The sequence below is a fragment of the Ascaphus truei genome, chromosome 1 (genome assembly GCF_040206685.1).
Source record: "Ascaphus truei isolate aAscTru1 chromosome 1, aAscTru1.hap1, whole genome shotgun sequence".
NCBI lineage: Eukaryota > Metazoa > Chordata > Amphibia > Anura > Ascaphidae > Ascaphus > Ascaphus truei.
The window spans coordinates 452,947,159-452,962,495 of NC_134483.1; the positions used below are offsets into that span (position 1 = coordinate 452,947,159).

The 15,337-nt window shown below is 39.8% G+C and overlaps 1 protein-coding gene across 4 annotated transcripts in view; it reads left to right on the forward strand.

The window, feature by feature from the left end:
• The window catches only part of EGF (epidermal growth factor), a 201,479-nt gene extending 187,400 nt beyond the window's left edge, over positions 1 to 14,079 (forward strand). For all 4 annotated transcript variants that reach the window (XM_075617161.1, XM_075617162.1, XM_075617159.1 and 1 more), the window contains 3 exons: positions 4,209 to 4,370; positions 9,392 to 9,503; positions 12,968 to 14,079. In XM_075617161.1, the coding sequence (XP_075473276.1) occupies positions 4,209 to 4,370; positions 9,392 to 9,503; positions 12,968 to 12,985 (292 nt within the window). In that variant the 3' untranslated portion in view covers positions 12,986 to 14,079. The remainder of the gene's footprint in view (positions 1 to 4,208; positions 4,371 to 9,391; positions 9,504 to 12,967) is intronic.
• Positions 14,080 to 15,337: the final 1,258 nt, after the last annotated feature.

Here is a 15,337-nt window from a genome sequence, read left to right on the forward strand (position 1 = left end):
AGAATAATTTAAATTTTCGAACACATTTTTGTGTGTCAAGTATAATATACTAGCTTTTAGCTACAAACATAGTCTCATGTGGCAATTCAGTGCTAGCATATACGTATTACAAGTTCAGCATTGTAACACTTACTATACGTGTGATATCATTGTAAGTGTATCACCTTTTAAGGACCTAGATGGTCTGAATGTGAAAAGTTTGGTAACTCTTTTTTAGGTGATAATTGCCCATGGAACTACATACAGAATTAAATAGACACACCAATAGTTTTTTAACCAGCAGATCTTTTTATTCTGTAGGTTTTGAATGGTGATAACAACAGGTTATATTCTGTAAGAGGATACATCTTTTGAGTTACTTCACCCAGAGCGCTTTAGTTTAGGTTTTAAATTATATTTTTGTGCCGTTCAAGATTTATTACAATAAAATGTATTTGTTTTTGATTTAGTAGAGTAGTGTGCATCATTTAGGGTTCCTTTCTCTCTCATGACTGTCACATATTATTTTAGTACCCTAATGTTTTTTTTTTTAATTATTTAATGCTTATTTAAACTGTTGTCTTGCTTTATTATAATATTTTAACATGTTCCTGCTTATTTTGATTTTTTTCCATAATTTAGTAATAAAAAAAACCAAACAAAACCAAAACACTACTTTAAAAAAAAAAAATTAGAAAGCAAGCCGCTTTCCGCACCCTGGTAACTGAAAACGGTGTATGATCACGTACTTGCAGCAGGAACAGCAAGTGCCCTTATTGTGAGGTCTTTACCTCATCCTTTGAGGTTTCTCTTCATGGAGAATTATCTTTATTTTGTACTACTTATTATTCATTAGCACAGTAGGTGGCGCTGTTGACTTGTTTAAAAGCAGCAAAATAGATCACGAGAGGAAAGAGGCAGTACAAATAAAGTAGTGTGTGTACAATTTGTCTGTAACTAATGGTATCAGAACCATGGATTGGTACTTAGTGGATTGTTGTGTGCCAAGGGAGGGGAGACAGAGGAGTGACATTGATTTAATATAGATATTTAAAAAAACAAATTTTTTACCATTCAAATAAAATAGTAATGCAGCAGGTAAACCTGTAAGAGAAGTCAACAATCTCACAGAAAGGCGACCGAGGGTCAGAATAATGAGGGGCGATCGAAACAAGTTACTGTAAGTGAGCACAACAGGGATACATTGTATTGCTAGAAGTAGCATTTTAGTAAGACTAGCGAGTAGGTTTGTGTCCCTGACATAGCATCTAAATGTATTATTTATTATCATTCTGAACACTGGGTAGCTGCAGGTGAAATATTACCCTATTACAGGTATTGCAATTGTAAACGTTTATATGATTGAGTTCTACTAATTGTATCACGCGAGTGATTAATACGCGGTGACAATTTATAATGGCATTCTGTTTCTTATAGTGTAAGCCCGAGTCCATATTTATCGCGACGTTGCGCGTTCCGCACACAAAAGCCTGTAAAGCAATGTGGACGGCTATAAGGCGCATGAGCGCGACGGAGCAACCGATTTTTTTTTTGCGAGACACAATTTTTTTTTCCGGTTCGCGACGGCCGGGTCATGTAATCAGTTCAACCAATGAGGGTGAACCGCTCACGTGACGTAACGGGCACGCCCCCAAACATTGAATCGGAGCTGCTCTTGGTCGCGTCTCCTCCTCCAGACCCCACAGGCCACGGACCGCCTGGGCAGCAGACGCGCGTGACGTCACGCGCGCCGTCGCGGGCCTACTACGTACCAGTCCTAAGGGTTTGTCCTTTGGGAAATCTAGGCTGCATTAGGCTGCGGTCCCAGTAATGTCTGTGACAGGCTCGCCCGGCGGGGGGGGGTGGGGGGGGTTGGCGCATGTCACAGCGCTAACCGCGATCTGCGGTCTGTGAGGAGAGGAGAATCTTGCGACGGGAGGGGGCGTGGTCGGGGATTTGCAGGGGCGTGGCCATTACGTCACGCAGCTGGTTCGCCCTCATTGGGTGAACCGCCGGTGGGAGCGTGGCCACGCCTCCGTCGCTAGGAGTAAACTCAATTTTATTGAGTTGGGAAAAACCCTGCAGCACGGCGTGGCTGCACCTTCTGCGTGACGGTGCATAGTGGGCCCAGCCCCATTGAGGGGCGGTGCTTACACGCACAGTGCACACCGCGCCATGCGCACAGGCTGTACTGGGACCGCAGCCTTATGTATTTCAGCTGCGACCATAAAGCAGATTGCATCACAGCGTTCCGTTTTCTCTCTGCCTCTGTAAGAATCATGGACTTGCAAACGAGTGTCTAGTATCTAAATGAGAGGGAATTGTTTGGAATAATCTGTTTTCCAGCCTGCAGGGACACAGCAAGCCTATTGTAATCAGGAGGGTAAAATATTCAGGGTCATAGTTTCTAAGCAGCGCTAATAAAGTGACTTGTGGCCTAATACCGATTAGAAAATATGGGCCTTGGTGACTTAAATTTCAAGCAAAAGGTAAGTATGAACGAGATAGCAGCGGCGACAACAAGACAGAGAGGAGGGAGGAGTGAGAGGTGATATATGTGATCCCCAGTATTGTGACTTGTCCCATTCAGTACAAGCAACACTTTCAACACAAAGACATGTACTTGCTGCTGAATGATTAGTATAGATATCAATGTGGCTGAGATCACCAGCATTTTTCTGTTTTCATTTCCCTACTCTATCCCACCTGTGGCAGGATCGGATCTTCTAGTTTAGGACAATAGCTGATGTCAGATGTCATAAATTCATGTCCAAAATAATCAGAGGACAGGTTTGTAGAAATGATATAAAAAGACCAACATGTGGATTTTATCCCAAGCCATACAGAAGAGTGGTAATATTAATCAGAATCTATGTAAGGTCACGGCTCTGTCTAACGTGTTTTTTTTTTTTCTTCAACAGAATGATACCTAATCCCCCCTTTGTAGTATTCATTTTAAGGAGATTGTTTGCCTGTTTGCTGTTTGGAAAATCTTGCGTGTGTACCTTTTAGAACACAGTAGGGGAACCCCGCTTCAGCTTAAAAATAATAAGGTTGTAACAAGGGAGAGGTGCTGGTGGGTAAGCTATATATGGTATACAAAGAGAAAAGAAACCCAGCATATAGCACTCAAACTCCCGGACTGAATGATTTATTTCAAATTTAAAAATATATTTTTATTAATCATAAATATTCAAATAAAGGTGGTATAAAATAGACATACAGTGTATAATAAACACATGCTACTGATCCTATGTCGGGTGCAGTATAGCATTCTGGAGTCAATTGATTTAATACAACTCAATTAATCCTTTTTTACCTACTATTGATCCAGAATGCTATACTGCACCCGAAATAGGATCAATAGCATGTGTTTAGTATACACTGTATGTCTATTTTATACCACCTTAATTTTAATATTTATGATTAATAAAAATATATTTTTAAATTTGACATACCGTATTTCCTCGATTCTAAGACGCACTTTTTTTCCCAATTTCACATCTCTGAAATAGGGGTGCGTCTTAGAATCGATGGCGTCTTAGAATCGAGGAAATAGGGTAAATCCTTCAGTCCGGGAGTTTGAGTGCTATATGCAGGGTTTCTTTTCTCTTTGTATACCGCGTGTACTTTTCATTCTGTGTGTCTTTAAACATTGTTGGCAGCAGAGTCAGTACAGTATGCTCTGGGATTTGGGAAGCTGGGTATCATTTTCTTACTGAGCATGATTATCATCTCTCAGGTGCCTGTCTAAGTGCGAATGTACAGTATTAAAATCATTTGTACCTCTGTTGAGCAGTTACAATGTTGTGGTAGTGGTGACGAGGAGTTAGCTGAGGCACACATTACAATGAAATGTATGCAATTCTACGGCTGCGCAAATATTTATGTTCCATTTTAGATGCATCGGAAATTGTCCGGCCTCCGACTTGGTGTAAACTGCTGTAGCTAATGCTGCTGTATGTGTCAAATGCAAGACGCTTTTTTATTTCATTTCTTACCGACAAAAAAAAATATATAATTTCATGCTGTGGATCTAGTTGCACTTTTCAATCCCTTTATAAACAGCACCCAAAACAAGGGTGCAAAAGATTCTCAAACCATAAGAGAAGTTAAGGAACGGAAGGGAACACGATGCTCTCTGGGCAAAACTCAGGGAATGTTTTGATGATAGAGAATGATCCCCTGTATACTTAATATGTGTCTGATTTTCGCATTCTGTATTACAGCTGTGTGCAGGGGTATATGGGAGAGCGATGCCAGTATGATGACTTGGTGTGGTGGGAGCCACATCTAAAGAAAATGAAAATACGCAATGTTACCGTCGCTGTTTCCCTGATTGTACTCCTCCTGCTGCTAGGCCTCGGGTCCTATGCAATGTATTATTACAGGTGAACCTCCCTTGGATTTACTTACCACATACCACGTGGCTGCACAGTTGTGAGGGTGTGGTGGACCTGGGTCTTAGTGCATACAGTTTAAACCAGGGGTGTGCAAACTGGGGGGCGAAAGATTGTTCAGGCGGGGTGCGGCAGTTGCAGAGGTTCGCCATGGTAACGCGGCATCAAATGACGCCGCGGGGTCATGTGATGTCACATTGGTATGGCAACGTGAGAGAAGGTAAGAGTGGGGGGGGGGGGGGGGGTTGTGAGCAGGGAGGGGAGCAGGCAAGGGGGCGCAGCATGGAAAGATTGCGCACCCCTGGTTTAAACCACCATGAGCCTGTTCTGACATGCACTCACCAATGCTATGATAAAGCTTCATATAACGATTACTTTTGGAAGAGTGCCTCCCATCAGATATACTGTTAGCATTCGTACATTGTCGTGTATTGTTCCAAACTGATTTCCTCAGCTGTGCCCAATGTGTGTGATCAATAACATTGTTTATCCCCACTGGGAAAGCACGGCGCTAATGACATGCTGGGCTGGAATTATATTGTGCTGAGCAATACCCTTCATCAGGGAAGGGCCAACTACAGTCCTCCAGGGCCACCAACAGGTCAGGTTTTCAGGCTATCCCTGCTTCAGCACAGGCAGCTCAATCATTCTGACTGAGCCACCTGTGCTGAAGCAGGGATATCCTGGAAACCTGACCTGTTGGTGGCCCTTGAGGACTGGAGTTGGCCACTCCTGTCCTACATACATTCAAGTGAAAGCACAGTACTTCTGTGGCACGTCATCGGCAGCTAATATTGAAAGCAAATGCTCACCGAGTCCTACTGAGGACTAGCAAGTTTTGATTGAATTTGAAAAATATAACATCCTGATAATCCCCGAACTTCCTCGAAAATAAAAGGCTGCCATCTGTTATTATTTTAACCAGCACATCAGAGATATCCGAGTTAGTTAGATTTATTTGCCACAGGGTTGTTGGAAGTATAACTTATAACATTTATTTGGCTATCTATTTAGAATGTGTAGAAGTTGCTTATGGTTCATCAAGCTTGTCCTATTGGAAGCATAATATATTGCACCGTCAGTGTTACTTGTACACACTCAGTTAATAGCGAGAATACCATTATGCAGTATACATATTTTTTCAATGTATCCATGTACAGCACGTATGTGCTCCGTTGCTCTACCAAAACCAGCTGCAGACGTGTGTATTGTTTGCTCTAGTCTGACTTAGAAGAGCAGTGCAATGTACAGTCAAAATCAACTAACGCTGGGGATATTTTGAATGAGTTAAATGTTCCTGATTGAACATAAACCTTTAAACATTTTCAAATAATTTTAATATATTATGTTTTGCCAGAAATATTTTTGCATAGTTTGAGCTAGGGTTAATGTAACCTTGCTTATCTAATATCTGGCATCAAACGGGCAAAATGCTAATAAAAACCTCAATTGTTAAAATATTACCTGGATGCTAAAGCACAAGACAGCAGCCATGGTTTGCAGCCTTCTGTCACAGGGATGGCCAAACTAAATCCTCTCGAGCCACTAACAGGCCAGGTTTTAAGGATATCCCTGCTTCATCACGTGGCTCAATCAAAATGACTGGCCCACTGGTTGAATCACTGGGTGCTGAAGCAGGGATATCCTTAAAACATGGTCTGTTGGTGGACTAAGTTAGGCCACACCTCCTCTAAGTCCTTACCAGCCACAGTAAATGTTATAAATGACCAATGAATTAACAAACATGAGAATGCAGATATATTAAGAATAGATGAGTGCTGGGTGTTGCTTGGTTAGCCCCCAGGCAAAGAGGGATCAGGTAAAGCTACTTGGGATGCCCCTAAAACAGGGGACTGGATGAAACAAGGAGTAAAACAAAGGGCGCTAAAGGCAGAAATCCTGGTCAGGGAACAGCACAGCAACAGCGAGAGCCAAGCACACCAAACATATAGAAGGTCAAATCAATGCAAAAAGAACATTTAATGACTAAAGAGTCATGGTATGAAACGTTTCGGTGCAGTTTGGCATTAATGCAATCTGTTTCATACAAAGAGAAAACGCGGGAGTTAGGGAGTGATCACAGAGCCACACAAATTGAAAGGGTATAAATGGATAATAATGGTAATCAAATATGCGGGTGCAAAACTGTGAACTGAAAGTGAATCAGAAAGGGGGGGGGGGAAGGAGAACACAAATTGGGTGTGTCTCCTAAAAGAATTCACTATGCTGCACTCCTACATTACTTAAAATGTAACTTTTAATGGATTTACATAAAACATATATTACCAAAACGCCTTGTATGGTGAATTAAAAATAAATTAAATTGACAATACCACGCATCCTTGTCAATGAATAAGCGTTGGAATAGTCTCAAACAACTGAATATAGTTGAGACTGCAAGACAAATATTGTCCCTGAGGAAGCTCCTTTGCTGGAGGGAAACGCGTTTTGGACGCACAATGTTGTCAGTCTCCTATTTGGAGCTGCTTTTATGTAGTGCTTTGTAGTCTCCTGGCTCTATCTATGTAGACCTACTACTGGCTATATATTTTATCAATACTCTGTGTGTCAGCTTTCCTGCTCTCTATATGATACAGCATTGAGGAGTGTGCTGCATAATGATTCACTGATTTAAAGGCTGTGAACATTTGTTTCACTATGCTGTGAATCATCCTCCCCTCAATACCACAATATCATTTGCACTATTACATTTACTGGATGGTAATATACTATTATCCTTAAGTGCTATGTGGTTTATATGTTAAAGCAGGACTGCCGAACTTCCAGTATATGATCACACATTGAGTAGGCCATACATATATATATATACTAACTTGGTCTCATAGGTGTCCCAGAGGGGTTCATACCCTGACTATTAGCGTCCTTTGTCTTGCAGTCTCAACTATATTCAGTTGTTTGAGACTATTCCAACGCTTATTCATTGACAAGGATGCGTGGTATTGTCAATTTAATTTATTTTTAATTCACCATACACGGCGTTTTGGTAATATATGTTTTATGTAAATCCATTAAAAGTTACATTTTAAGTAATGTAGGAGTGCAGCATAGTGAATTCTTTTAGGAGACACACCCAATTTGTGTTCTCCTTCCCCCCCCCTTTCTGTTTCATACAAAGACCTGCCGTGTACGGTACAGAAACTTAGCACTTTATATGACAGTCTTTTTTTCTAAACTCGCAAAACATATGTAGCATCATTTTGTTTCTGGCTGGGTACTGTATGTTATCCTGGGCTCTTCAAGTGACTCATACCCACCGCAGGCTACTGCATTTCTAAGTCCATTTTTCTATTTAAATAATATGTATATTGCACTGCTGTAGAGAAATGATATTCTATCCGTTGCAACATATTGCCAATACTGTACCTACAGAGAGCAAACAATTCCGTGAACAGTCCCAGATTACTGTGTGTTCTCCAATGTGGATTTTCCTTAGCTGCAGTTAAAATACCTTTTGCACATGCACCGTAAGATTTTTTGGGGCAATCATTTGCCTCTATATCTTTAATTTTTGACACTGATGTAACCAACACCATTTTGAAAAAGAATAAATCTCTTCAATTCCACTTACTGTACATATAATGGGAATGGACACGTCACAGATTATAATGGAAGTGTCTTCCTGATATGGTATACACTGTAACATAGTCGTGTGAAAGATATTTTTAATTAACAAAGCTTCTTTTTTCATTGCTCAAAAATGCTCCAGGAGTCTAGGGAAGATCCCTCTGGAGACCAAAACTTCCGGATCTCGAGTCACTTTTAAATAATTGTATCAATAATAAAATAGCTCATCTGTGCTGGTCAAATTATGGTCATTTTGCTGATATTTTGATATTTATGATTTTGCATTTAACAGTGTCACATACTAGGACACTTATCTTAACAGCTCTGAGAGGAGAGTGTGCTTCTAATTCCCCTATTTTGTTCCTCCCCCAAATATTAATACATTGCAATTTAAGTGCCTAGAAAATTATATATATATATATATATATATATATATACACATTTTACGTTATGGTGGGTGAAAAATGCGACAAGAAACCTCCACCGTATTGCATATAGCAAATAAAAATATCACGTATGAGCACATTCACATGTCAGACAGGTCTGCAACCCTGCCTTTCAACCATTTACACCTAGCATATAATGCTTCCACTGTAGCAAGGGATTCTGGGAAATGACATGCAAATGAGAACACCGTGTGACCTTTTGCCTGAAATCCATTTTTACATGGAACAGTGCAAAGCCAGTACAACCAACCTCACCCTGATGAGACCCAAAAGGTCAAAACAGCTGTCTGTGAGTGGTTTCACTGGCTTTGCATCTAATTCCATGCTGTGCTTAAAAGTTGTTAACAGCGAGAATGAGCTTTAAAGGGTTCCATGTAAAAATGGATTTCAGGCAAAAGGTGGCACGGTGTGCTCATTTGCATGTCATTTCCCAGAATCCCTTGCTGCTGTGATAATAGGTGATAATGGTGAAATGCAGGGTTGCAGACCTGCAATGTTAAGGACATCTTTGACTTCATCTAACATGCCCAAAAATAAATCTACATTAGAAGAATATTATTGGCCTCAAATGAGAAACAGCTTTGGAAATGCAGAATTGCAACCTGAATATATTAAAACACAATATTATGATTATTATTATTGTTTTTTTTTTTTTTTTAATGACTGTGTAATATAACATTTTAGATTACCACTCAGCTGGGAGAATTACAGGTTTAAATATAATCAGACAGACCCGCCCCAAAAATACATCCAGAAAACATACTGTGATGGGTATATTATCTCCACAATGGAAATTGCTTTAATTGTAGTATGCATGGTAAATATGGGTATTTTGAAATATATATCAATATACTGTATTACTTGATGTGTCTTATTTGTGAGCAATTTAATATCGTACTGCAGGTGAATTCAACAGTGTCACCACATCCAAAGCTACCAGCACGACTTTTCCTGTTAATCCCTTTTTGTTTTCCCTGCAAGACATCGGATGTTTCACAAGCAAAGCCCCTTCAGAGCAGCGGCAACAGCAGACAACGAGACCAGGAACCGTATTAGCAGGGCGGGCGAAACAGAGCCTAGCAGCGAGCCTGGGGTAATTCTTTATTAATAATACTGTATGTCGCATAGTGAAGAGAAGCGAGGATCAAAGGGCAGTAGGGATCCACTTGAGATTATCCATGAAATAATTCACATGTTATATACATTAAATAGCTGCCAGAGTCGTCGAGTGCTTTGCCCTGTACTGCAGTTCATCTTACTGCATTGTTACCCCTCAAAGTTCACAGCTGCCTAGATATATTGCAGCTATTAGCCAATGTTATTGTTAGCTCAGAGCACACAACAGTTGGAGAGCTGAGTTCTAAATGAGGGAAATGGCTATGTGATGACATGGCATATCACTGGGAGTTCTTTCCAAATTAAAGGACAGGTACACTGACCCCCTTAAGTGTTCTGAGGAGCCAAGAGCTTTGTGTACAGTTGCAAGGGATTTTTTTTGTTGGAGAATGCTACAGCACATCTTTTGTCATATTTTAATCCCAGTGGTGTCAAAAACAAAGTGGTAAACTCAATATCTATCAGTCAACATTATGCTTACTTTCAGCTCTCCTGAGAAGTTAGAAAAACTGTTACTAACACAGATTCCACTTGTACTTTTTCTATTAGTATGTATAAACCACATTTCTATGACCCCCAAGAAATACACATAAAGCATGAATCTTCAGACCATTACAGAATGTCATTTATAATATAGAAATATATGGTAAGAACCGCTACATACAGTAAGGCATAAAGAAGACGATTGTTTAAAATGTGACATCACCAAAACGTGTTCTTTGCCTTCGTTTGTTGTATGAACAAGACTGTTAGCAGAAATTCAGTGAGTTGGCCAATGACACAGTTGTGTTTGACCGCTGTAGTTCATCTTCACCAAGTCTTCCAGCCATGGACCTCACTCAAACAGCTTCAGAAATAAGTAGTGAGCAATCATCCGTTAAATGATCGCTTCTTTTAACAGACGCCTGCCCTCTACTTATTATAAAAACTGACACATTAAAAAAAACTTGTTCTGAATTAAAACATTATGGAATTTTGAGACAATTAAACGTTATTTTTGCAAACACGGATTGGTAAAATAAACTTTCAGAAATGCCACCACGATTATGTTGCTTCAGTGACATGCAGAATATTTCATCATTTAAAAAAAAAAAAAAAAAAAATCAAATATAGGGGGAAAACATAAAACTTATGCCTATTCACACATACAGATTATATTTTCAGCAGTTTAACAAAATGTTTTGCAGATGCAGGATTTATAAGAGGATAACATTTAACAAAATAAGGTGTATAGTGTTGGGCAGTCAGAAATGGCACACATTAAATTCAAGCACAAGTGGTCTAGCAATGAATATGCTCCAGTTGGTGTTTTTTTTAATGGCTTTTTTCCCCTTCCCCATATGACTTAAGACTTTAAGTCCAGTTTGCTACGTATCTGGCCTCTCACTTTTCTTTATACAGTACTTTGACTCCTCAGCTGGCTTTTACATCACGTCTAGAGGAATGGCGTACAGAACATATCATTACAGATTAATATATTTCTGGTGCAGAAGAAGTTACAGTTATACGTTAGTGTATTTTCAAAAACAATTTAAAAAAAATATTTCAAAAATAAAACATGTCATGACGCCCCGTGAATCATTTTACATTATCAGATGTTAAAAGCACAACATTTATTTTTCAGCAACATTTTTGATGTTTAGCAGCTTGAATAATCACCATGAAGAATATATTAAAGGATGGAGTGTGAGGCTAACCAATAAGGAGGTGGTCTAGTGGTTTAAAGAATGAAGGCCATATTTATTAAGTGGTGCCATGCCATAAAACTGAATGTGCTACAAGGTGACTTAGGGCTTAGCACTGATTAGTAAATATGTCCCTAAGTATCAATAAACTGTGGCCATGGTCACACCCCTTCATCCCATTGTGAACTATTAGATTGCAAGCTCTTCATAGCAGACATTAATGACACATTTGCATTCCCAGTTGCAGGCAGTCCTACATAACATAATCATTATTATTACTAATATAGTACCAGATTATCCCATCAAGCACCAGAAACCTCTTGGGGTGTAGAAATGTAGAAATTGAAATAGACAATTGAATGATGACTTGCTGTGCTGATCCTTAACCAGTTTTTTGGTATGTTACATTTAATACTACAAAAAAAAAAACCAATGCTGTCATTGCCCCATTTGAAAATGGCATGATCTCGTTTAGTGTCAGTTTAATAACCCTTTTGTTTGTGAATTTAAATTACTTGCCGTCAGAGGGGCTGGCAACTCCAAGTATGTAACGCATTGCAGGCAACTGCAGCAGTGATAAGCTTAAAGTATTTACAAGCGGCAGAGCAAAGGGGTTGGAATACCTGCACTCTGACCAAACACATCGTTTCGCTCACAACGTCACCTTTGGCTTAACATTAAAATAACAGAAAATCCAATTTCAAAAGAAGGTTCTTTTAACAATCCCATGTTGAAAAAAGTAAGCGCTCAGGCAGGTTTCTAGAAGGTAGTAGCATATTGGGATTTCCTTTGCAGGTTGTACTAAATCCAGAAGACTATTGCCAACTTAATGAGTAAGCAGGTAGAGTGATCCAAATCAACGGTACAACGATACTAAGCAACGTTGCCCTTGCTAATAGGTTGATAGGAAAAGCTTTTACAGACTTTATTTATGAAATAGGAAAAACATATAAATGTGAGTAAAATACATTTACTTAAAAGTATGGATCAGAATGATGCCACCGTGTAGCTCTTGATGTCATCTTGACACAGCAAGCAGCAGTTTGGTCACAGTACTGCACCGACACACTTTATTCGAGCAAATACCCAGTATGTACCTGGCAGATACCTGGAATGCGCCGCTCCTCACCTCTGACAAGCCCCGTTGCGTTTGCCTTCCCAGCCTGGGTTCATGCCTGGCTGACGGGCGGCTGATCTGTTAAATGATAATGATTAGGATTTAATAGGCTGCAATGCTTCGCGTGTCTACCAGATGGCATAAATTCATGAATTGTAATGCAGTATATATATATATACTGTGCAGTATTGCAGCCAGCGGGAATAAAATGCTTCAATCCCTGCCTGGAAAATACCTCAATGCACTCGGGCAGAAAACAGTCACAAACCTCAATACACCCGGGTATACCCGAATTCGTGGGACTAGCCGAGCTCGAATAAAGTGTGTCGCCAGTGTATAAGTACATGACTGAGATCACTCTCAAGTTCTTGACTGAGCTTACAACCCCCATCCCTGCACCCAATCATTCGATGCACTGTACTGATGCACTGGGTGTGGAAAATGATCACTGGCAAATGGGGTGTCAAGAAGAATATTTCCATGTTGAATCAATACAATCTACAGGACAAAAAGAATGGTTTATTTCTATCAGTTACAATTATAATCTGTCTTATTGTGCAAATAGTTCTACATATCTCAAGTTATGGTAATATTGTATGTGTATGCTTTTCACTAACCAGTGTCCTATATTTTGTACAGTGTCTATTGAGGCTCTGAAATAAGACCATGGGCACATCTCTCTGCCATTCACGAATGAGTCAGAACAACTACTATTTGTAGTAGTGTCTCAGAAAGTTAAATGGAATTTTCGCAAGCTTCAAAGAAGGTTTGGAAACCAGTATGCCAGCCAACTGCAAGACATGATGGACTGAACACCAGGAAGTGCCTGAGAAGACGGCTGAAAGTCTCGGAACTTCTCACCTTCTGGACGTCTGGACACAGAACAGAGAACTGTAAAAGAATATGTAGCACAAATAAGAGAACATTTTTAAAAAGTACTTGTTCTGTTTGAACCCAGAAATCTTAAACTGGAAGCAAACATCTACTTCTCCATTACCAAAGGTGCAGTTTATAGGGGACCCTCCAGCATAAAACGGTGGTCTTGCTCTAGTTTATTAAGGAATCATCAGCGAAAGAGAATGCTTTACACTGTTCCTTTTTGCTATGGTTAATGTAGTTAAAACCATTAGCTCTTTGGCTGCCAGAGGTGCTAGCAAAGATTATTAATGATCAGTCTGATTTAAAAAAAAGTTAATTATTGTTACAAACAAAAGTTGACATAAAAAAAAAAATAGGTACATTTAATTGCTTGTACAAAAACAACGGAATAATACGTGGGCCAGCGATTCAGAAAAGGTCCCCCAAAGACTTTCCTTAGTATATACTTACCAATTAGCGTATCTTCATCTTCCATCGAGTGATATTGGCATTGGGAGGGCCTTTTCTGAATCACTGCCCCATCTGGACCACGTGTTATTCAGTTGTTTTTGTACATACAGTATTTGTTTTATTCCCCTATTGCACCGTTCACTGTTTTCTAATTGTGTTAGGAGTGCTGGTATCCCATTGGCTCTTTATATTTAATTGCTTTTTGCATCAAAATCATTGGTTGTTAGAGAGAAAATCATGCTGCCAAGACATTAATATCCCCTAATGTTAGCAGTATGCAGGCACAGCCAGTCAGCTAATAGCATCATGAATCTCATCTGCAATTTGTTTCTCTCTGCTTAGACATGGTCAGTGGATGCTCTAGTATCATAAATCATCCTTCTGTCTTTCAATTAAATCACATGTGAACCATCTGAACAATATATCGTAAAATGCATTGTCTTTTTTTTCTACATTTCCCCAACTGCTTGCATTGACAGTATTCATTGAATGTTCCTATTTTTGTGAGTATACAGTATATCTAATACATTGCAAAGCGTGATAGGTCCGGGTACACCTTGTTTTGGGAGAATACGCATGGATTCATTGATACATGTTCACTTGTTTTTCCTGCCTGTGCACTTGTTTTAGTTCCTTTGACTGTAAAATCCAGGTTCGATTCTTCATTACTTTCTGTCTTGAAAAATGTGTAAATAATCCTTTATAAAGCTCTGGGAAAGCAGATAAACTGTATTTCATCTCAAACTAAGCATAAAGCCAGCAGGATGTGCATTACGGTCTCGCAAAAATGTGCTTCAAACAGGTAAGAAGTAAAATTCAGCAATGAATTACAAAGTTTATTTACATATCCCATATCGCACCGTTAAATCAGGGATGAACGTTATTTTCCCTGACGTTAACCCATATGGACAAAGCTAATTACTGCTGTGTCTGCCTTTATTCTAAAACTTACCTTGGAAAATCTGGGGCAATCACCAACATGACGTAGGTACATGCTGGGTACATGCTGCACATTTCAGTGACATTTTCAGTTTGAATGGGACTGCCAGGGACCCCCGCTGTGTTAATCCGATGGGCCATTAGTCTGTCTGCAGAATTGTCACAGAAATATGCAGCATGTACCTAAGTCATGTTGGTGATTGCCCCAGATGCGTTTTAGAATACTCGTCGGCGCAGCTGTACTGTATATGCAAGAACAACGGGCGTTGTATATCTCATAGGCTTAAGGTCACGTTATTATAGTGTAACGCTGTGTTAGCTTCCTGTGAAGTATGTCGGACATACTCCCATCCAGAAAAGGGCTTTTTCTGAGGTGGTGGTGGTGGTCCTCAGAAAAAGTCCCTTCAGCATCTGGATGGGAGTAAGTCTAAGACATACTTTATAGGAAGCTAACACAACGTTACACTATAATAACATGACGTTAAACCTACGTTAATGAGATATGCAACGGCCGTTGTTCTTATATGTAATTAGCTTTGTCCATATGGGTTAACCTCAGGGGCAATGTTAAGGATGGGTGAAGAGAGTACTAAGCTAGCAGACCCACCCAACGAGAGCCAGACATGCTTCACAGTTAGCGTGTGCTCCCAGTGGGCAGAGTGGGCACAAAACTGACTTGGAGTCAAATCTTCAAAACTGTATGCGGTATTGAAGTTTAGATTGAACAGCTAGATGCTCCAA